General features: G+C 37.6%; 1 protein-coding gene across 1 annotated transcript in view; it reads right to left on the bottom strand.

Annotated features, from left to right (window-relative positions):
• Positions 1 to 6,606: 6,606 nt before the first annotated feature.
• The window catches only part of LOC144453937 (large ribosomal subunit protein uL13-like), a 116,619-nt gene continuing 98,338 nt past the window's right edge, over positions 6,607 to 24,887 (bottom strand). Inside the window, exon 8 of the mRNA XM_078145306.1 lies at positions 6,607 to 6,750. Within this exon, the coding sequence (XP_078001432.1) occupies positions 6,622 to 6,750 (129 nt within the window). The 3' untranslated portion in view covers positions 6,607 to 6,621. The remainder of the gene's footprint in view (positions 6,751 to 24,887) is intronic.

Here is a 24,887-nt window from a genome sequence, read left to right as displayed (position 1 = left end):
CCTGACCTGACCTGACCTGACCTGCTTGAAATTGTCGACGAGATTTGTTTTTGTAGTGAATGAAAGAGCACATCTGTAGGGATTCTAGTATCTGTATACATCGCAAACAATATAGAATACGGTACGCGGTAGACGGTGAATACAAATACTTTTATGATCAGTGACAGTGAATGCACAGTTTGTTAGTTTTTGAAACCGAGCTAGCTACTAAGGCATGCTACAAGTAAATCACTTTAATGACTTTGCACGAAAGGACAGTTCATTTGTTGCCCTCCAGTAACCGCTCAAAATGTTAATAATTCTTGTACCGGCATGTTGGATGTTTGCTGCATTTTTTTTTGAATGACAGGCGGAGCAATTCGACCCCAAACAGCTAGTTTAGAGTCAAAATGATGTTAGTATATATGTCATGTCTAAAGCAAATGCCTCGCCAACGCCGCCAACAACTCGTTGTCATCGTACGCGGTCACCTCCGCTATTCCCGCCCCCACCTCCACCTCCAGCAGCAGCACCAACAGCAGCAGCAGCAGCAGCAGCAGTAGTAATAGTAATAGTAGTAGTAGTAGTAGTAGTAGTAGTAGTAGTAGTAGTAGTAGTAGTAGTAGTAGTAGTAGTAGTAGTAGTAGTAGTAGTAGTAGGGACAAGGAGATATACGTACAAAATGTACCTTTCAATGAAATGAAGTATCGCGATCACACATCTCCGGAAATGTCCACAGTCGAAAACATTTCTTCGAAATAGGAATAAACGGCCAGATAACGAATACAACTTTGTGAGTGTTGGAGAGGTCGATTTTAGTCGACCAGTCTTTCACTGTGGATTAGATCAAAACAGTCGAAATTGAGATATCTTGATCATGACTGTGTAGAGCGTGTACTCATAGTAGACCCTCCACCAACAGTCTATGGTGTACTCAAGCCGATTTGTTTCAACTTTCATATCTTCATCTCTGAACTTTCTGTACTGTTGACCCCGATCTGTTATCATACCAAAACATACAATACAAAGTAATTCCATAAAATGAACAAGTGATAATTTGGCGCCAATTCTGAGCAAGTCTGATCAGGGGCGATGGCGTTTGTTCTTCACCCCATTCAAAACCTTTAGTATACATTCCAACAAGATACGGTGTTGCTATGTTAACAGTGGCTCTGTTTGGTTTTACTCATACGGTAAACTGATCTGACCAAAGACACGAAACTAGGTTGAATATATTAAATGGCTTATTTCAAGGTTATCTGTTGTGCGTGTTCAAGGGCACTCATCAGTCTCACCTGGGTAGCTATAAAGTGCATGAAACTATGGTGCTCCAATTCCCCCGGCCCGTCAGTTAAATTATGTTTCCCGCCAATGCTGTAGATGATAAGGTCCCGGGGATAAGGTACTCACATCTCTTCGCAATCTCAGAAAGTGACTTATGCCCTTTATCATTCATGTCAAATTCAGGCATACTGAGTTGTGCTCACATCTCTTTCAAACTGATCAAATCTACAATTACTACAACGTAATCTAAGATTTACAAGTGACAAATCAGCAACAATTTCCCTCAATTATTCAATTTGTCTAAATTTTGAGGTCATCTCTTTTTTTGACTGACAACTTAACGATTTCACATAATGGCGGCAGTCCCATTTCTTATGCAAAATGATTCTTACTTTAAAGTGGCCATATGGATGAGAATCGGGTATTTATTTTGGACTTTTAATTTATTTTAACAATTTTATCATTGCGTCCTACTTGAAAAATCACCGAGAAACAACATTACCAAAGTTACGCGCGCACACACACACAGACACACACAGACACACACACACATACATACATACATACATACATACATACATACACACATACATACATACATACATACGCACGCACGCACGCACGCACGCACGCACGCACACACACACACATACATACATACATACATACATACATACATACATACATACATACATACATACATACATACATACATACATACATACATACATACATACATACATACATACATACATACATACATACATACAATAATAACCATGATTACATATATTCAGTGAATGCAAAGCGCTATATAAAACCTAACATCACTGATTATTATTATTATACTGTGAAATACCAAAATTTAACTTGGAATTTATTTTCACTTTTTCCGCTAGTATGCTAAATTAAAATCCCTTGAAAATAATTTGTATTCATAGATAACATACATACTTTCCTACGTGGACACAGACACTCCGTTGTATGAATGAACACATATAAATGATTGGTTGACCCTGGTTTGAGGTGTAGTGGCTTTGTATTGGTTTTGATCTCAAGGGCCCACTGGACGATGTATTCTACCCATATGATCAACACAACACCTATAGTATCACACGTAACTGTGCTGTCCGCTAAAATCACAACAAGACTTGACATGTCATAGCATATTATGCAAAGCTTACTTCGTTATCTGTGACTGCTTCGCCATTGATCACTTAATTTTCCCGCCTAGAGATGAATAAGCCAACCGAGACAATCTACAGTGAAAGTGTATCGGTGAACATTCACTGACTATATATCACTCTAGCTAGCTACCATGCATATATTTTCACACATACACCGTTAATTACAATGAAAAGTATTTTTATTGCATATTAGAGGGGGTTCTTGTCTATCAAAAACGTATGCATGAGAGACACCAAGGTCAAAACGTACCTTCTTGTGAACTTTAGCTCAGAATTCAAAATTACAAAAAAATCAAAGCTCCACTATATTTTTCTTAGTGTATAAATACATAATTCCGAAGTAGCTACCGGTTACTCTGCTTGAACGAATTCGCCTTTTAAAATACTTCTTTCTAATGAACTGTACACGCACAGGTGACTCTAAGTCAAGTGGCAATTCTTAAAAAACAACACCAACACACTATCGGTATCCGTATTTCATTTAACATTATCTATATCCGTATTTCAATAACGCTGTTTGGAAAATTATTCAAAATCGACAAATACTGATAACTTGATCTCTGAACATTAAGACTAATATATATTTCTTGATAGTGTCGAATCGGAGTCTAGTGATTACTAAATCGCGACGTAAAATGTTTCATTTTATAAAAGTTCGAATATCAGAGTGTACTACGTGAAAGTGAAGATGACTTAATTAAAACTGCAAGGAAATTAACAAGTCTTTGAATTGTCATTTCTATTCGACATTGTAACATAATGCTAAATATCAAAAGTGTTCAAGTTTTCTCAACGTCCACAGGTTGCTTCATCTATTTAGCAGTGTCCATCAATTCTTCAAGTAAGTCCATGATGTCCTCTTCCCCCATTTCTCTATCAAACTCTCTCTTGCCACCAACAATGACTGGTTTTGTTACATCACTGTACTTGACTTCGTTGTTCCATCGTTGTTCACAGGTGAAGACCGATCCATCATCATTTTCATGTATGTACCATGTGTATGTAACTTTGAGGCGCCTGTATTTGCCGTCGTACTTCGCCTCCACATCTTTGCTATTAACACTTCTTCCATTTTGATAAACCGTGAGTGTTGGTGTGGGGTTACGGCCTCCTCTCGATTCACAGATAACAGACACTTTATCACCAACTTGATTTACGTGTAGTTCGAAATTGAGTCCGGCAGTGACGATACGTGGATATCCTGGCCATGGTCTTTCTGCTTTGACGTACATACAGAGTACAAAGAGAACCAATACTAGTACGGGCAACTTCATGGTTACAAACGAGATGACGGGGATTGAACAGATGAAACACACGATATATCTACCACAAATGAGTTCCTGGCCAAAGACATACTCGTATATATAAGCATATGCCGTTATATGACATCTTCAGACATGTTCGCAAAAAACCCGCCATTTTTTTTATAAAATGTGTTGTGACACTCATTGTCGTGAGTTTCGATTATTCTCCCTCGTTTTGGAACGGAATACTTTCCAGATATCCACAAAGACGTACGTGCCTTTGATAATCGTCCATTCATGGCATTTCCTGAGAGCTCTTCAAATATCTCAGTGTCGCCCTTTACTTCAAGTGAACTTGGTGATTTATAAAGTAAACTCTTTGTCATACGACCTTTTGTAGACACAGTCATAAACACAAGAAAGCAAACCATTCACGTCTTTATACACAATGAGAGGCGAGGGTCTTTGCTAGAACTGGTTTGCGTGTGCCCTTTAATAGTAGAATACAGTATATACGTTTTATAAATGCATCGCACATTACAATATATTTAGAAGTGTTACAACCATACAAAAAATACCTATACGACTTATTTACCTTACGAAAATCGTTCACCAACTTTTTTTTTTATAAATATGCCTCCAGACCATTATGGATCATGCACGAATACACGATGATATTGACTCTCTTCATGCAACAATGGTAAAAGTGTTGTTGTTTTTGTTTGTTTGTTTTGTTTTTGTTTTTGTTTTGTTTTGTTTTGTTTTGTTGTTGTTGTTGTTGTTGTTTTTGTTTTTGTTTTTGTTTTTTTTGGGGGGGGTATGTTACTGTTATTGTTGCATCGACTTGCCAGTTCCAGAGCGGCGCGCGATCAACAATTTGTTTACCTATAAAGCTCCATAAAGTCTTATGTGCATAGTAGGAACTAGACTGTCGACAGTCGCTCGCGCCTTTTTTCCCCTACGTTTTATCTAAACTTAAGTCGTTGCCGCACTCAGATCCGGCGCAATACTACTATAATCGCATACTGAGGGGCGAAGGCCTTCGGCCCTTGATATCAGTATGCGATTATAGTAGTATTGCGCCGGATCGGAGCGCGGCAACGACTTAAGTTTAGATAAAACGTAGGAAAAAAAGGCGCAAGCGACTGTCGACAGTCTAAGTAGGAACATGTCAAACTAACATTATTGAATTCTGTGGATCACAAAGACCCATTGATTTAGAATTGTATGTAATTGTACATTACATTTTTTAATAACACCGCTATTGCATATATTCTTACCCCTACTACACAAACTAGTGTATTGTGTATTGACGAAGTTTTGTCACTTTCTTATCATTTCATTGTGCATTTAGCCACTACGTCTTCGTGTTAAATCTCTTTGGCTGTGTTTCTAATCTCTACAACTGATCATTATGGAAGCCCGGAGGGGACATTTGCGTAGAGCAAAATGTTAAAAGTTATCTCGTTATCTCGACTTAGTATGTCGTTATCTCGATCATAGAGTACATCGTGATTGGTTTGCTCATAAACATTGCAAGCCCATCATTTGCCTTCATAGTCTTTGTGATTTGTTATTGTCGTAAATTATGACAATAATGTATGGTATTAGGGGATAGAAATAGTCCCCCCACCCCCACCCCTCTTTCGATGACTTGGTGGTCCGAGACTAAACCAAGCATTGAGACGGTTGAAATACTCAAAATGCTGTGCACAGAAATTCAAATTGTTCTGCTCGCTGTGTTGGGCCAACCCCTGTCTGCTATTGACTTGCGGTTCGTTAGATCTGACGAAATCATGGAGGTACTTCCATGATGAGATCACCAGTCTTAAAGCAGGGTACCATTCTCTATCAAAAACACAATTAGCTATACATAGCCCACTATTACTAAAGTACCAACTTTCAAAACACCTTGAGAATGTACTTTGTACTGTCGCCAAATGCTTTCTTAGGGGGAGGTACTTGGATAACTATTAGACAGGGTGTACCGCCTAGGTTCCACGGTATTGATCCATTTGAACAAATCTAACAATATAATAGCCTGCCGTTGACTAAGACTGTATTCACTTGAGAGTGAAGAAAAAGGCCTTCTCTCCCACTAGTACTGCCTGCAGTTTATCGTAAACAGTGTAGTACCTTTTGTAAGACACTATAATAAATGTCAACCTGATTATGCCCCCCCCCCTCCCGTTCATTTAAAATAAGTTTTCCCGCCTCCGACACGAATTCTTTTCAGCAGTGAAAGTAATTTATCAATAAACATCTACTTAATACTTCGTTCACCAGAATAATACCTATACTTAAACGATCGCTATAGCAACCCAGTCACACATACATCGGAAATGAAAATGAAATGGTATTTTTATATAATATTTTTTAGGTTTATTATAGTCAATCAAATACGTACTAGTAAGCTTATGAATTGAGACATCAAGGTCAAATTATCGAAGAGCTGAACTTGGCACGTGATAATGACGTGCCGTCTGATGAATCTTAGATCTGAATGGAAAATTACAAAAACTCAAACGCCACTACATAACTGTATTTTTCTGCGTGTATACATATATATAAAATACCTTCTAAAGAACGATACAAGCACAGGTGATCCTATTAAAGTCAGCAGACGCACCAAGTCAAGTGTCATCATTTGCATGACATGGTCAATTCACATTCCATTAATATCAAGAATTTCTAAAGATCGACAGCGACACACTTCCCATTATATTTCCAAAATGCTGTTTACAATTGTTTAAATTCCACAGACAATAACAACTCGATCGCGGTATGTAGGTCTTGATTATGTCGAATCGGAGTCTAATGATGACAGAATGGTGACAAAAATGTGTTCCATTTTAAAATCGGACTATCAAAGTATACTGTATGCATATTATGATGACTAACATTAAAATAAACGTTTTGCCGGATACTTAAGTCAATGCAGTTGGGACACGTCTTTGTTCATGCGAGTAATCTACCTGAAGTCTTTGAATATTCCTATTTAACGGTGTAATACAGGTAATACCAAATTCCCCAAGTTTTCTCAACGTCCACAGTTTGCTTCATCTATTTAGCAGTGTCCATCAATTCTTCAAGTAAGTCCAGGATGTCCTCTTCCTCCATTTCTCTATCAAACTCTCTCTTGCCAGTAATATGGATAGGTTTTGTGTCATCGCTATACTTGACTTGATCATTCCATTGTTGTCCACAGGTGAAGACAGATCCATCGTCAGCTGTACTTAAATACCATGAATATGTAACTGTGAGACGCCTGTATTTGGCGCTGTACTTCGTCTCCACATCTTTGCTGTCAACACTTTTGCCGTCTTGATAAACCGTGAGTGTTGGTATGGGGTCACGGCCTCCTCTTGACTGACAGATCACGGACACTTTATCGCCAATTTGATTGCTCACTTCGTATATCTCGAAATTGAGTCCGGCGGTGTATATTCGTGGAGATCCTGGCCATGGTGGTCCTGCTTTGACGTGCACACAGAGTGCAAGGAGAGCCAATACTAATATAGGAAACTTCATACTTTAAGTTTTAGTGTGGTATTGAACAATATGACAGTTTGCATTGAGCAAGTGATGAAACGCACTATCGACCGCAAATGAGCTCCTGGCCAACAACACTCTCGTATATAGTAGACTGAGACCTCTGCCGTTATGTGACGCATTCAGACATGTCCGCAGAAATCCCGCCTTATAATTTTAAATGTATGTGTAAATCAGTTCACAAATGGGCCGGTGACAACATTTAGAATTTCTAAGTGCCCTCATGACATATCATGGATGGACGATTTTCACATCCGTATTTGGGTACAACAGCCTGAGGAAAGTTTTTCATAAAAGAAGTGGGCGGAGAGATTTGGTTAGATACTCATTTAGTTTAGACCTCGGTTTGTCCGCTGAATTCCCCTCACCAAGTTACAGGGACAGTTAGTCAAAAAGCCACCAAACATTTGGAATTCATGTTAAAGTGCCCTCACGAAATGTCTTGGATAGACGATTTTCACATCCCTCTTTGGATACAACTTGCAATTGCAAGTTGAGTGACGGCCCGAACAACACAACTTATCTTACAGTCTCGGTTTGTGTGTGTCATATCTAGAATTATTATTATGTGTAAAATATAAGGAATATTACATTTTAGAAATATATCGAACATTTCGACTCAGGAAAATTTAGACTTTACAAAGTTACCAATCCTTTTCCTTACTACGTTTTCTTTTAAAGTTGTGTACTAACATAAGACAGTGTGCCTTCCCACCACATTTGTAGTCAACCAAATCAAAACACCCGTAAAAAGTACAGACGTCTCTTCAATATTACATGAAATTCTCAAATGAGACATGCACGTTGATGATGACTTGCCTCACAGTAAATGTATATTCACATTAGGCTCTGGAGAGGTGTGCGGTGACCAATCACGATCATATATTGTTGCCAGGTCCGACTCGCCATTCCCAGGGTACAGTATTTTGACTATCGGTGTGTGCATACCGTCACGCGATCTTACCAAAAGTCAACTATTATTGGATAGAAATCCCCCTCAATGACTGACCTTTGCAAACTAATTAAAGCAAGCATTGAGACGGTTGTAATACTCAAGCAATGCCTCGTCTTTGTTCGCTATTTACTAGTCTGTCTGTCAGACTTTATGGGCTTTCTCCTCATTTCAAGCGAATTACATGTGAGTTCGCGGGGTTTTACGGTAGCCGAGGCTGTGTCCCCTGAGTACTCCCATCCCTCGGCCTTTGTTCGACAACCGTCGGAGAACAGACCCGAGGTCTTATTATACGATTCATTCGATATGACCATATCTCCAGCCGGACACCATTCTTTTCCAGAAGACAATCATAAACACGATTACTAATAAATGTGTGCAGTTTTCTTCTATAATTATAGTGGGTAATTAGTTGTTGTTCCCAAATATTTTTCTTCGTTCAGCCAAGGATAATACGAGTGACCTAAGGGGGCATTTGTCACTACGAGTCACTAGATGAGTGGTGACAACCCTTAGGTCATGAGTATTTTCCGAGTGAATGAAATACATATTGGAGAATAACATAATTATACCAGAGAAAAATCGGCGGAACTAATGGTAATTTTGAACGTTTTAGCCAACAAAAGGGGATTTACTTTGTTGTGGTTGTTGATGAGGGCGCTTTTGGTGTTTCCTGAAACCGTATTGTGCTTTAAGCTTTGTACTAAATTATATCACCCTCCCTGAAATACAGTGATTGAAACACAATTTGCGTTGGTTTTGTGAGTTATCGTCAAGATATCAAATGTGACGTGAAACTTTTACTGTATAATGTTACAATGGTTGATTGGTTATTTAAGTTACCGTGACTAGCACCAATTCCATGATTATCGAGTGATACTAGCCAGCATTGAATTGCTCGCAAACCTTGTCACATGGCATACACCTTTCTTTCCTTATACATCAACAAGGCAGTCACCGTTTCCATGGTTACTATATCAGTCATGCAGTAGGCTAAACGGTTTGTTCACAGACCCCCCTCCCCCGCTGTTCATCGGAATGAAGTAGAAATTATTTGAGTCATATGACGTCACTGTTTGAAGCCCATAATTCATCATCCACTATCTACTCAATTGTTTACTTGCATGCAAAAAAACCCACGTACACATTGTAATTCGTGTTTTTACAGTTAACGTTACGATATATCGTCAATGTATTTCCATGTTTTATGGACAATAAAGTATATCTAATCTAATATAGCAAATCAAAATGGTTTTTGGGTCCTCACCCAAAAATCAACATCACGAAATCTTTGGCGGGTTGGGGTACCAATATATTCGAATTATTAGCATTCTCCGTTTTTAAGCCTTTGTGGCTAGTTAATGACCACTGACACTGTGTCTCAGATCTGCTTCTAAATAAGATTTGCGAGTGATCATGTTCTATTTGAGAGATTATTTGTAATATTATTTAGTTACAGAACGTGCCACTTTCACAACGTGTACACGGGTATATTTGCATCATAAAAAATAGACCACATACATTGAGATCTTAAATTGGAACAAAGGAAATGGTACATGTCAGTTAGTCAGTAGAGATCTGGTGACACGTCATGTGACCTCTAATGATATTTGTGTAAAGATGTGTCCTCATTGTTGTCTGACGTCACTCGATTATATGATCTAGTAGTGACCGCTAAATGAGGTCAAAGCTGGTATCAATAACAGGTTAATATTGCCATGCCAGTCTACTTCGTGGACGTATCCACAACTTTTGCCTGGCTAATTATACTAGTTGTAACATACATTATCAGGATTGATGAAAACACTGTATGTGTTATAACAAGATATAGTCAAGTTATATCACCACAAGAATGTTATAAGTGAATTAGAGAAGCTCTGTGGGTCTTTTGTTTGTCTTTTTAAGGTCACACTAATACGGAAATAGACATACCAGAATGCGTATGTGTTACATAATTGCAGGGTGTTTTCGTCATATTAACAAACAAGACAGTGCGTTAAGCACTGGTCTGCTTCACTACAGTATAACGGTCTACCCGTACACTGCTTCAATAATCTATATTAGTTTTTATATGTACATGTATTGTCCTTCTGTTGTATTGTCCATCTGTTGTATTATCACCTTATTGTATAGTTCATACAATTGTTTAATGTAAGACAGTAATGATGTCTTTTTATAACAAGGCACTAACTGTGTACGTATATTTCATCGATTTTTGTTTTGTATGCTGTAGAGACCTATAGTACCTGCCACGGGATACTTGCCACGTCGAATAGCTTCGTCGTCGTAAACCATTAGATATTTAGATATTTAGATATTTAGATATCTAGAGAGAGAGAGAGAGAGAGAGAGAGAGAGAGAGAGAGAGAGAGAGAGAGAGAGAGAGAGAGAGAGAGAGAGAGAGAGAGAGAGAGAGAGAGAGAGAGAGAGAGAGAGAGAGAGAGAGAGAGAGAGAGAGAGGAGAGAGATAGAGGGTTTTTTTTTTGCAAATTTCAAGACAAGGGGACCGTTGTATAAATATTGAATGATACAAGGCATATATTCAAACGAACTCATTTGACGATATAATGTGTGTCATCAATTAATCTATAAGTATACTAAGCAAGAGATTGTAGGATTTGGCAGAATGGATTAGGACAATTTATTGGAGTTATGTTCAAGTGACAGTAGTTACATTGTAGTTCTACATTACATTTGTGGGATTCATCGCTGCCAATGATGCCTGTCAAGTGATACTCATATGAAGCGATTTGACTTATTCAAATTGTGGTTATGCCATATACCAAATTTTACTTCACAAACTATGTATATCCTGTGCGAAGCACGGGTTATTTTCTAGTATACATTAAGTACCCAGGGACAACGGTCCAAGCAAGTAATTCGTAGTTGTTAAATGCATGGACGTGGTCATAGAAGATACTTTGTTAGTATTTTGTTCTTCAGGAGAGGGGTCGAATTTGTTGCTCTTTATGGGGGGGGGGGGGGGCGTTTCGAAAGAGGAAATCATGTTAAACGCAGATCTGAAATTTACTCACATTTGGCCATAGAGTATGGATGATTTGGTTTAAAGTGCAAATCGAATTCATTTAATTCTCACAAGGGAGGGGGGTTACATCATCAGATGGAAGAACTAACCGCTGAGATCTCACACACTTTCAACTATATTGCACACGATAGACACACGTACACGCACAGGCCACTTTGCAGTATTTTAACATTTATTAATTATTTTCAAAAAGCGAAGAAACTGGCTACGACTGACATGCATGACAAAGGCACATGTATTGGTGATTTCATAAAATCACATGATTTTCCTCTAAATAAACCACCACCACAATTGAATTGTAACCTGTTTACGGCTCTATTATAGTGGTATTTCGTATAATATCTCAGTTAGCGCCGTAGACAGGCTACCACAATTTGTAATTCTAAAGTACAAATGTCATGAAGCTAGAGCTTCAAAAAAATGAAAGATATGGGAAAGATGCCTGAAGCGGCGATGTTTGCTTATGACATAGCTATACATTGAAACAGATTGGACATCGTTTATAGAAAAAAGGCTGGGTTATATCTGCTATAGAATTTTTTTCAGTGTCATACCAAGCTGTTGTTTGAACTCGTTTACTACCAATACATCGTAATTTAGTAGCTCTCTCTTCTGCTGTGAACTGGCATGAATCTTGAATTCAACGTGATGTAGCGACTTCGAAGGTCTGATATTCTCATTTTGCAGTACAGTTTAAATGCCATGACAGAAAGTTCGAAAATTTGTATGATACAAAATAGAAAAGATGAAATATCCCACTTAGATTGACCTTATGGAATAGCCATACGATATACAACTGTTGGCTGTGTTCGAGTCAACACTCTTCAAACCACTATGATTTCTGATGTCTCGCAAGTACGGACTTCCCCAGGGAGATCTGGGTGAACTTGTTCACAAGTGAAGGTGGTACCGGAGTCACTTGCCTTGATGTTCCAGGTGTATTTAGCAGTCACTTTCAGGTATTTCGTATCATTGTCTATTTCAGCATCCACAGGAGTGTTCCCTTGTTTCAATGTTAACGTTGCTAGTGGAGAGCTATGTCTAGAGATGCAACTTATGGATACCAAATCTCCCACACTGTTGTATGGATTATCGAAGTTGATTCCAGCGGCAATGCATTCTGGATATTGAGCAGGAGGAGCAACTGCCTGGACATAACCCATGTAACACATACATGTCATCACAGCAAACAGTGAAACTATGCCATATTTGCCACTGAGCATTGTAACAGCCATGATTACTGGAACAGTCGGATTGGGTGTCTGTGTCTAATCGTTCGAAGAATTGAGGATGTTCAACTCAAATGGTTTATATATACCTGTGTATCGACAAACCACGCCTTCTATGAAGACGACCTGCGTTGTTTAGTTCAGTACTACCCAGTAACAACTAGCAGTTATTATTTTTACATCCATATTGTGCGGGGTGAATCATCAAAGAAACCTAGCTACCATCATGATGGGAACACGACACCTGTCATTATTGTCTGTTACAAAGGTTGCATGATATACGAGGGTGGGCAAAGGATATTTTCGTACTTCGTAATGAAACAATTTTATTTTTCGTAAATGTAAAAACGTTGAAATAATAAAATATGTAAAATCATTATCCAGTGGTCGGCATAATACACTGTTTATTTTCACTGTAATACGTAAAAAAGTGCCACTTTCCTCGTACATGTAAAATAAAAAATACATAAACCTGTATCGTAATTGTGCAAGGTTTTCAATACGAGCAACACTAGACAGTGGTCGTCTGAAATACTATTATACCTGTCACGTACACTTGTGCGTACCCAGCTCAGTGGACAGAAGAAGTGTCTCGATACAATGTCTTTTTTTTTTGGGAAGATTCAAGCCAAAACGCAAAGTTTTTAGATGGAAAGGAAAGATTGTCCCCCTTGAACAACATAAAAAAAATCATCCTTCTGCCAATGTGACGAGATATTGGTCAGTTCAATGCTAACATGTAAGGTTGTATGATGATGCACGAGTTTTACTACAAAGTAGGGTGAGTATAGGCTAAAACACTGCGACAGTTCACTTCATGTCAGTAGTATTTTGTATTTTGCTATTCAGATATCATGATTTGTACATGTATTGGTGTGGTACAACTTAGCATGGTTTTAATTGGAAACTGTGTAAAAGCTTCACATCATCGTTTCAAAGCTGACCCGTGGGTAGTACCTTGTTCCGAATATATGCCTGTACTTTACAATTTATTATATTTCGATACTGTGTAGTAGACACGTCAAAAATATACTAATTACATGTACTAATACCATGTATATTACATTCACATTTTTTCCTGTGTAGTTTTTCTATTGTGATATTGGGAGTGGGTATTTACAATGTTGTAATCATATTAATACGTCAATCATAGTGCACCAGTCTGAGAACCCATACTTTTAGTCCTAACATTTCCAGAAATTCCAACACCCCTTCATTGTAGTAGTTTCAGTGTATTTTTATGACAGTATTTTACCTGCTTTCAGAATTGGCTATAAGCTAAATTGTAATTTCAATGTATTGGCTGCTCACTCTTATTATCACATCACCTGTCATGGTTGCAGTGAGTGGTAGATGCATTCCTATCAGTAAACGGATACACTGATGACATTAGATCAAGTTTCTTCAACTTTTCATTTATCATTGTAAATGTAAGGCTAAATTTAGTTCTTTGTAATTCGTTCGGGCGAGACACCCCCACCCTCACACACACCAGTCTATACATGTACTTAAGATAGAACTACGAATTAGAACTGTTTAGTGTCCTTGTAAGGACAGAGGCGTCCTGAGACCCTCCTGAAACGGTCTTCACTTATAGGATACCTGGTGAGGGGGGTCCTTGTGGTTGCGTTCAAATTTGTAGCATTTTTACTACCCTACACGTAAATGCCAAACGTTCCAATGTATATGTGCATGTATGTCTCTCTGTGTGTGTACGTTTGTTTGTTTATTTATGTTTGCGTGTCTGCGTGTGTGTTTGTATGTCTATATGTGTCTGTGTGTGTGTTTGTATGTCTATATGTGTGTCTGTCTGTGTGTTTGTATGCATGTTTATATGTGTGTCTGTGTGTGTTTGTATGTCTATGTGTGTCTGTTTGTATGTCTATATGTGTGTCTGTGTATGTTCGTATGTCTATATGTGTGTCTGTCTGTGTATGTGTTTGTATGTCTATATGTGTCTGTGTGTGTTTGTATGTATGTCTATATGTGTGTCTGTCTGTCTGTGTGTGTGTTTGTATGTATGTCTATATGTGTGTCTGTGTGTGTTTGTATGTCTGTATGTATGTATGTATGTATGTATGTATGTATGTATGTATGTATGTGTGTGTGTGTGTGTGTGTGTGTTTGTATGTCTATATGTGTGTCTGTGTTCGTGTCTCTGACTAGATTAACGTGTCTATTTCACCCTTCCACTTCTTTCTTTCCTGCATCTTCCCTTTCTGTATGGCCATCGTTGTGTTTTTGTCTTTCTTTCAATCATATTGTTCATCGGCCTGGAGTAGAATTATTATTTTATTCAACAAACTAAAAAACACTCTCCGTCACTATATAAAGAATGTTCAAAGTACAATAAATACAGAAGCATGTGGGTAACTCTGTAGTTATCGCCAACATTGACTGATGGACACTTTTTATTTGGCATGAAATCAAACAAATGGAATATGACCTTAACTATTCACTTGTTACCTGCGTTAATGAACGAATACATTAACACGCCTAAAACGGTTTAAATTAGTAAATAGGACATGATGACCTCTACTTTTACTTGGTAGGTATCAATTTCATGATTCCATGCTTTAATTACAGGGCCACGTTTTACATACAATCGTGTTATTGTACTTTGAGAGCACCATTCAATGTGAAATACTTCATAGATATTTACAATTAAACGGTTCTTTTATTGTCTCCCAACACAAAGAGACGAACCTACTCCACAGTGTCTTGATAAGAGATCCAACTGTTCTCTTGAATTCTCCATTATCATAATAACTTTGTTTTAAGTTGAGGGTATTGTGACTGAAAGTTAAAATAAACGCCACTTCTAACTTCGATGGATTGATACATTGCCTAATATCCATCCTATAAAGTTAACCCAACATCCAAATAGAAATGTTAAAGTTACGGTGGCTGTAACTGTTTTTTTTTTAAAGTAACATACAATTCGTCACTCTTTATGTAATGCCTCCTACAGCTAGATCACGTGTGGGTGGGGGGGGGGGGGTTACCTATACGTAAAACTGTGAACAGCAGAAATATGATGATGATGATTTCAGTTTTTGTGTGGTGTCGATCTGATAGATCTAGGAGAATGCACTATTCCTCTATTTATCATTTTTCACATTTGGTGTACCACAGACTTGCCGGTAACTCTAATTGATATTTCCGTTCTCTTTTGTTAATCCGTCGACTGATCACAACGGAGCCATGATATAAGTCGCTTTTATCTCTCTGATCTGACACAATGGATATTAATCAGATTTGAATCTCATTAGGTGTGAAGTCAACAGACGTTAGAGGGTAAGTTATTCAATGTAACAACAGAGACTCACCCACTCCAACTCTCGGTTACTCTGGTCGATGGTGTGTAACCATTCAATATCACCGATAAGGGGACACTATACTAGGAGATTAGATTAGCCGTAAATGTAAACGTTTTCAAGCGAAACCAGAGAGGACTGTGAAAGAGTCTATCTGGTGTAAAAAACTGTCTCACATCCCTTCAAAATTCATCAGCTTTAGAAATATGTAGTCTATAAGCCGAAGTATCAGTTTGTAAGAAAAACAAATACTTAGGAAATTTTCCATGACAACAACCTTTGTTAAACTCACTCCAGTTTACACTTCATACTAAATTAATGAAATACATGAAAGAAATATTGCAAGTCAGTGGCTTCTTATAATTCTTTGTACTAGGAAACTTTAAGTTTAAGGTTACCGTAGATTTATCCAATATAGGTAAAGAAATAAACATGCAGATCAAAACAAACATACGGATTGAAAAGAAGAACGGCACTTTATTTTGTGATCAAAATAACATGAAGGGTTTGTTTTTCTTGGAATATCTCTGCTTTGTGGCAAGCTGACATGATACCAGCTAACGAGTCTAGAAATAGTCAAAGTTATGTCATTTTTAGTAACCAAATATAATAACATGATTGAAGAGTGCAATAATGTCCCACTTATCACCTGACATTATAAAGGGAACTACATGTAATACAGCAACTATTGTTCTCCTCTGTACATGTGCCACCATTTGCAGTATCCACAAATAAACATTCGACGACCAACTGGTCCAAATGATTCAAATATCCACATATTACACCCTCATCAAAGTGTAAATTGATCATTGCTTATATCCATATGTACATACCAATCTGATTAAAATCCGATGTAGATGTCGGCTAATCGTTCATTGCTATTTTACCTGAATTGACCTTCTTGGTACATGTTTACAATTTTTAGCCTGATCGCGTAGTTTACAATTTTTAGCCTCCGTGCTCAAAGCGCTTTACAATTATTACCCCTGGCTCGGATCAGAACGGCACAACGGCCCTTTAGTCTTCCTCAACTCCCCGGGGAGCATACAATCCATTGCAGCCATTTCAGCGCATAGGATTAAAGCCTTCACATTGCAACCTACATCCTACCAGGTCCCCAATTATACAGCTGGGTTTTACTGAGGCACAGTCGTGGTTCAAATCTTGCCCAAGGACTTTAGCCACTCAGAAACAAACAGCAGGCAGCGACGGGGCTCGAACCTGCAACCTGTAGATTCCAAGCCGGTCACGCTAACCATTCACCCATCATGACTGTAGGTCTCTATCTCTTCATTGTTTCGGCTCCCTTCTCTGTTTGTCTGCCTGTGTTTCGTCATGTTGTAGAGCACCACTATGTGGAATACGCCCTCAAACGTCCACTCCTTGTCGCAAAAAGGTACAAATGTTATTGTTTACACACACACACACACACACACACACACACACACACACACACACACACACACACACACGAAACGAAAGGGGGCTAGAAATGATGAATGACTTTGATTGCCTATTCATTGGGTTTTAACATCCCGAGGTTGAAAATAATGTCTTCCTATTCCAGCCTCAGTCGATCTTTGCTTCTAGAGACCATGCAAACTCTGTGATCGATTTATCAATGCAGATCAGGTGCAGTCAACGAATCAATTTTCTGACTTCTTTTGAAAACGCGAAAAGAATGTTAATAGACAATGTTGACATATGCAGTCTTTCGTTTTATTGTCGATTAAGGGGTAAAGTGAAAGCTTTTTGTGTACCCCCCCCCCCCCGCGTCATTCCCCCCCCCCCTCGCTGAATCGACATGCCCGGCCACTGCCAAAATATTTGTGTCCGTTTCCTCTTCCCTATATCGGAATATTGCTCACTATCCACTCCCCAGCATTCACCATCATGGATCGCTGCATTGTACGTACCTTTACCTTCACCCTTTGTCCACACAATCTGCCGAAGTATACGTTTTGCCCACTGAAATACACGCTATTTTCCCCCTCCCATTGAACAAAATCCCGTCTCACTGAACGATCGTGTACGAACAGCTTTTGCTCAAACAAGTTGGTTGGTTGCACCTGGCAGATAAAATGTAACTATTCTTTAGTCTGGTGTTTAACGACATTAATAATTAATGCAGGTCTAAATACTGAGTTCAAGCTACACGGGACTTTACTTACGATCATTTGTATTATCATTGTGCTAATATTATCTAAGTATCTATATATACACAATCAATATGAGGTAAGACAGAGAGACGGACGGACGGACGGACGGACGGACAGACAGACAGATAGATAGATAGACAGACAGATGGATCTGGGGTAGGGACAAATATATAGAGACAAAGAAACAATCATATATATATAGGAAGTCAGTGGTAAGATTTAGCACAGTGATCGATACGTCTGCACGCAGAGCGGAGTATATGTTGAGGGTAGAAGAAAATCAAGTAGGGTTTTTTAGTCTCTACAAGCCTGTTTCGTGAGTAAATCACTTGTCAGGAGATGCTGATATATATATATATATAAATTCAGAAGAATATACCTGACGCCAACAACTTAAACATTTACATGACGGCTTTATTATTTCGATCAGAATATGTATGATAAAGCAATTATAGTATAATATTAGTGAGATATGAATCGATGTACTAGTATATTGAAAACTGGATGACAGGAAGACTAGACATTCGATAAAAGAATTTAATATTGAAAGGAATAACCACTTTTCTTTGTTAGTCAAATTACTGATAGCTTAAATAAAATTATGAGTGAATATTCATTTTCCCATTGATTCAAAATAATGTTTGTTAAAGTGGGCATTTTGTCACATGAACTTTTCGCTAAGCATGGCTTCTAATAAACTGTGGGCATACAGAACAGGCAGAAACTGTGTTATCAACAAGGTGAATGAATTACACAGTATCAATACGGCTGTGTAATGCAACGAATGTTGTAGGTTGTAACTGACATCGGTTGCACATCACACATTGCAGTGAAGATTTCAACCTTATCCACGCTTTTAAAGAAGATTGTTGATTGTTGACACATGTATACTTTAAATAATGTTCGAAACTACTAAAAGTTGACAATATACTGGTTACCTGTATGCACATGGACTTTTAGGCCAAAACAACAACAACAACAACAACAGCAACAACAACAACAACACAATAACTAGTGTTTGTCGTTGCTGTACATATATAGAGGCATCACAAGTTTAACTTAGATAATACTTCTCGGTGGTATCTGTCATTTTAATATCAGTGCGAGGATGAACCTGAAGTTCATGAACTATCCCCATTCGAAATTTGACAATCCTAGGTATATCATTCACCGTAAATTTTGAAGAGTACACTGCAACTAAAACAGGTGAAAAAGACGCCTATATAAGTGTATACAGGAAGAATGATATTATAGGATTATAGTATGAATGTTTATGAAATGAATATCTCTCCTTTGAGGTCTTCATCTGCTAGTGCTTTCAGCCTATTAAACAAGTGTTATGGTAGACTCTAGTTGACAGGTGCGGTGAGTTTGCATGTCGGGGTGTTGCTCTTCACAGGTGAAGGTACTCCCTTGGTCGCTGGCAGACAATTGCCATGTATACTTGACACTGGCTTTTAGGTACTTCTCATTAACTTCATAGAATCCATCTACTACTTTTCCGTCTTGTTTCAGGACCAGTGTTGCTGCTGGACTACCTCCCCGAGATTCGCAAGTGACTGTCACTTTATCCCCAATGTTGTTGTATGGATTAGAGAAATTGATGCCTCCTGTAAGGCATTTCGGGTAACCATTCCAGGGTGCGGTTGCATAGTTGCTGTTCACACAGAGTGCGAAAATGACAAGAGTAACGGTAGCCAAACTACGAAACATTGTGATGTAGTAATATATATCGTATGTTGAGTACTTGCTGTCTGTGATAGGGCAATCTGGACGTTGTCAGGCGTTTGTAGATTGATGAAAATAAGGAAATATCCGCTGCATTTATACACCTTTTGTTCCATATATCATAATTAGCTCCGCCTATTTGCTATCGCAAGGACGTGTAGTTTAATTTTTATCCAGTTTTGTTGAGGTTAATTTGAAATTTATGACTTACATCGTCGGCATGGGTACCAGTAAATATGACAAAACATTTCAAATAGCCATCCACTACTTCCATGGTTTACATTGTGTCTGGAAATATATGGATACCACACACATCTTTACCTACAAGTTCTAGCTCTTAGTTTCAGAATTTAGCGTACCTATAAAGGAACACACGTGAATTGAATTTATGCAATGATTCAAGCCTCCATGCTTGCAGTTACAGAGAAGAAGTCGACAATATTATCTATCTAATGTTGTTTTATATAAATTGTTCTTAACGTAGTGTTTTCTAAGATTTATCGGTAAATATGATGTGTAAACTCATTGTGAATGGGTTGCCTTTAGCAATATATGTGGGAAACCCCTTTGCAATACATACGCGAAATATATGGTAAAAACTCTTTCGATCACACGCTATAAATGTTTCTTTAAGAGTTCTTCCGGTTTTAAATTTTCAAACCAACGTGATATCTGTTGAGACTTACATGTACCCAACATCGAATCAGTCAGTTATCAAAAGCGATATCCTGTTTTTTATTTGAAATAAAATATATTTCTTGTATCACCCAACAACAACCTGTCACGTCACGGTATCATTTTGTGATAATTCTCATTATTGTCAATATATATGATAATTCTTTTAATGGTTAGAGAGTAAAATGATAATGGTTTCCGCAAATTTTATCCTTGCCATAGAAATATTTGATAATTATTAATTTTGTTATACATAAAATACCTAATTGTTCATAGTGGAGTTGAATTTTTAGGGCTACATTTTTATGACAACTTAAAACATTGCCCATAAAAGTATGAAATAGTTAATTATTACCATTAATCGAAGAATGCTCACTAATTGTATATTGCCTACATTATTTGATGCATGTCATTTTTCACCGATCAAAAGAGACTTTCTAAAGGCTTATACATTTATACTCATTCAACCGTGTTACCTGTATATATTGTACACTGACTGTAGTAACTTGTCAGTCCGTTGGGTTGGGTAATTCCTTGTTTTGACTTGTATTGTTACTATTATGTTATGTGATTACATGTCACTCTAATAAACATACTACTACTACTACTACTACTACTACTACTACTACTACTACTACTACTACTACCACTACCACCACCACCACCACCATCACTACTACTACTGCTACTGCTACTGCTACTGCTACTACTACTACTACTACTACTACTACTACTACTACTACTACAGTCTATACTCGTAAAGCTTACATAGAACCTCTAGTCTTGTGTAATTTTGATGTCGATGCGCATACATATCTCTTATGCTATGACATTACAATTGTCAAGTACGTTAGCACAGTTGACAACGTAGTAGGGATTTCCTCAACATTAACGTATAATAAATTACGTCATCGAACCATTTCTAAGTTATACCTTAATACCAGGTTTGAGTTCAGTCAATTCCAAGAGATTGTATTACAGTAAACTTCAATAAGTAGAATACTGTGAGTATCTTTTGAATGTACAGCAGAAATAACGACCCAAAACGGAAAAATCCAGCTTATGACTCTTTTAAATTTGGCTGCCACTTTTGTATATTCCCTTTGAAATACCACGACCTTTGAAATATGTTTTGAGGTACGACCATTTATAATGGAAAAAACTTGAAGTCAATGTCACAGTGATGGATTTGACAAACTGAAAATTTCTAGCATTGAACTCAAGCCATTATAAGATCAAATAAGTTATGCATTAATTTATCAATGTAACTTGGACCTGAATTCCTGGCATTAATTGTGGATCAAATACAGTCAACAGGAATAAGTAACATGGATTCGTTGCAAATATGGAATTTTATGTTGTAAAATCCAAGTCAATTCACTAAACGTACTTGTTACTAGTAAATCCGATCTGAAGGGGAGACTAGATGTCAATAATGACAACAAAATTGCACACACTAGGTTAACATAAAGATTTGTAATCATAAAAAGTGTTATCGTGATCGAGTTAGAGCAAATAACGGTTGGACAGAGTGCCAACTAGAACTAGCTAGCCTACGCCAATTTAAAATGTTAACCCCTATACATATTTGGAAATTGCAGCCTGAGTAAATGATCGAGATGAATAAAATAGAATTTCCAATTAATTAATTAATTAATCAACCATCGTAAATACATGTACTTCTTTTATCGTCATTCTAGTACTTGTCGGGTGACATATAATGTTAGAATAATTACAATAATTACCATATCGTGACATATCTACTATGTAGATCTGATCTGCTCTGAAAGTTATCACGTAGAGTGTAGTAGTTTTTTTTTATTTGTTTGTGGTCATGTGTAGATTTACAATTTTATATTTCTTTTCTTTTTTTTTAATAATCTTTATTCGTCCAAATAAATGCTGAAATTTTGTTGAATGGTCGCAACAAGAGCAGCGCCCTAATGCCCTAGTGTTGAAGAAGCAGGAGGAAACTGGAGTACCCGGGAAAACCTGTGTTGTTCGACAGGGTCAAACTGAGCCTCACCCTTCTTACATACAGACCTGGTTAAATCTTAAATCAAACCCAGCTGACACCAGGCGGGTTCGAACCCAGAGGTAAGAGGCGTACGAGCTAACCGCTCAGCCACCGACAACATTTCAAAAAATTGTAATGTAATGCGATCTAATCTAATCTAATCGCAGTGAACCTAACCTAACTTGACATAACCTAATCTAATATCATTTGAGCTGACCTAATCTAAGCTAAACTGGGCTGATCTGATATAATTTAATCTAACCTAACATTATCTGACCTAATCTGATCTGTCCTAATCTAAACTGAGCTGAGCTGAGCTGATCTAATCTAATGTAATCTATGAGCTGGTCTGATATAATTTAATCTAACCTAACATTATCTGACCGAATCTAATCTAATCTAATCTAATCTAATCTAAACTAATCTCCCCTGAATGCAGAATATCAACGATCGGTGTAATTCCCATACGTCATGCACTATCATATCGAAATGGTCACAAATATCCAAAACCTTATACGGGAACCGATGCAGTTTGCATCTGATTATCTTCATTTCATTTTGTGTGAATATGGATATAAGTTCTTGCACTATACATGTAATCTTTATATTTAAAAAAAAAACGTTTTCACAAATTACAGTGTGGTATCATACTTGTTTCAAGGTTCGTTGTCCGCAGTACATGCATTGTCGGCATAAATATACATTACTCACCGGTCGTGAAAAACGTCTCACAAAAACCTAGAACAAACACACTGAACGTTACAAAAAAGCGGTCGCTCAAAGAATTTTGATCCCTTTGTTTGTTTGTTTTTTGTCTTTTTTATGTGTCACAAGTATTCAGATCATACACACTGTGTACAATTGATAATGCATGCAGTAGACATAATGAAGATACTATTTGAAAGGCGACAACAACTTGTGCTGGTATCATAAGTGCTCTATATATTACACACACGTCTGAAAACCCACGTTCTCTACTTGTTAGAATTGAACAATGACGGGTTGTCAGTGTATTCTATTACACAGACAATGATGATTAGGTGTTAATAATTCTCCTGGCTTTTTACAGGATGTTTTTGAGCATGTGTGAACAGAAATTCAAACGTCAATCATTGTAGATAAAGACACGAATGCATCAATTGGTCAAATATATATTTTGGTAATCATTTGGTTTAGAATGATTATATGTACTCATTTGTAACTGTCAGTCGAAAGTATGTATGTATGTATGTATGTATGTATGTATGTATGTATGTATGTATGTATGTATGTGTGTATGTGTGTATGTGTGTATGTATGTGTGTGTATGTACAATGTATGTATGTATGTATGTATGTATGTATGTATGCATGTATGTATGTATGTATGTATGTATGTATGTATGTGTGTGTATGTATGTATGTATGTATGTGTGTGTATGTATGTATGTATGTATGCATGCATGTGTGTGTATGTATGTGTGTGTATGTATGTATGTATGTATGTATGTATGTATGTATGTATGTATGTATGTATGTATGTATGTATGTATGTATGCATGCATGTCAGATAGGCTTCGTCGTAAAACCACAGGCCTCTGTAGCTGAACACACCGTGTTGCATCAGAAGAAAAAAATGCCCCGACTTGTGAGAATGGTATGCGTGTCGAGTGTTTTAGACTGATGAGACGGGTATTCGGCGTCATCAAAGAAACTTTCAAACTGTTCTCCAAATAAAAGTTATTCTATAAAAAAAATTCACATTAAACGTTATCTTATTTTGATGATGTATCATCATAAAATCAATTACAGTACAAACGAGACTGCCATGGTATTTGACTCATGCTACATGACATTTTTACTCCCCCACACCCCATCTCTACCCCACCCCACACAGTAAACTATTGTGCCGTCGGGGTTCGAACCCGTCCAGTTTCGACTGGATTTCTGTTTAAGAAAATTAACCAAGTGATGCTCAGTTTGATCATGTTGAACAACGCAGGTTTTCCCCGGGTACTCCGGTTTCCTCCTGCTTCGACAAAACTAGAACACTAATAAGGCGCCGCTCCTGTGGTGACCATTAGAAAGAAAATAATTGAGGCCATTAAAATCACCAAGTCCGTGAGTATGTTTTTTCACCAGAAACCTGTTTCTACTGTACTGTAAAAGAAGAACAATGCTTTATCACTTTTCAACCCGATTAGGTTAAGGCTCCTGTCGTCTGTTGTGCCTCTGTTACTAATTGGAGTTGAAGTATGTATTGTGTTTGTGTCAAAACATCATATACTATGAGTGAAACACCAAGGCAGCGTCGTTTGCACTGTAATTACATCTGACTGGTAGTAATAGTGAAATTTCATAAAAAAGGAACGAGAACAAGGAAAGAGTGCGTGTCAAAAGCTAACGGAAGAATGACAAAGGGAAAGGGTCTTTAAACATTGTGAATACAAGTACTGTAATAGTTCTCTAACAGGATATTCAATGTACATTTGTACCAGCACTTTTCCACATATATCCTCTACCGACTTCATCGATGTGTC

The sequence above is a fragment of the Glandiceps talaboti genome, chromosome 3 (assembly GCF_964340395.1).
Source record: "Glandiceps talaboti chromosome 3, keGlaTala1.1, whole genome shotgun sequence".
Lineage (NCBI taxonomy): Eukaryota > Metazoa > Hemichordata > Enteropneusta > Spengelidae > Glandiceps > Glandiceps talaboti.
Note: the sequence above shows the minus strand (reverse complement) of the source record. Positions and strands in the feature narration are given on the sequence as shown.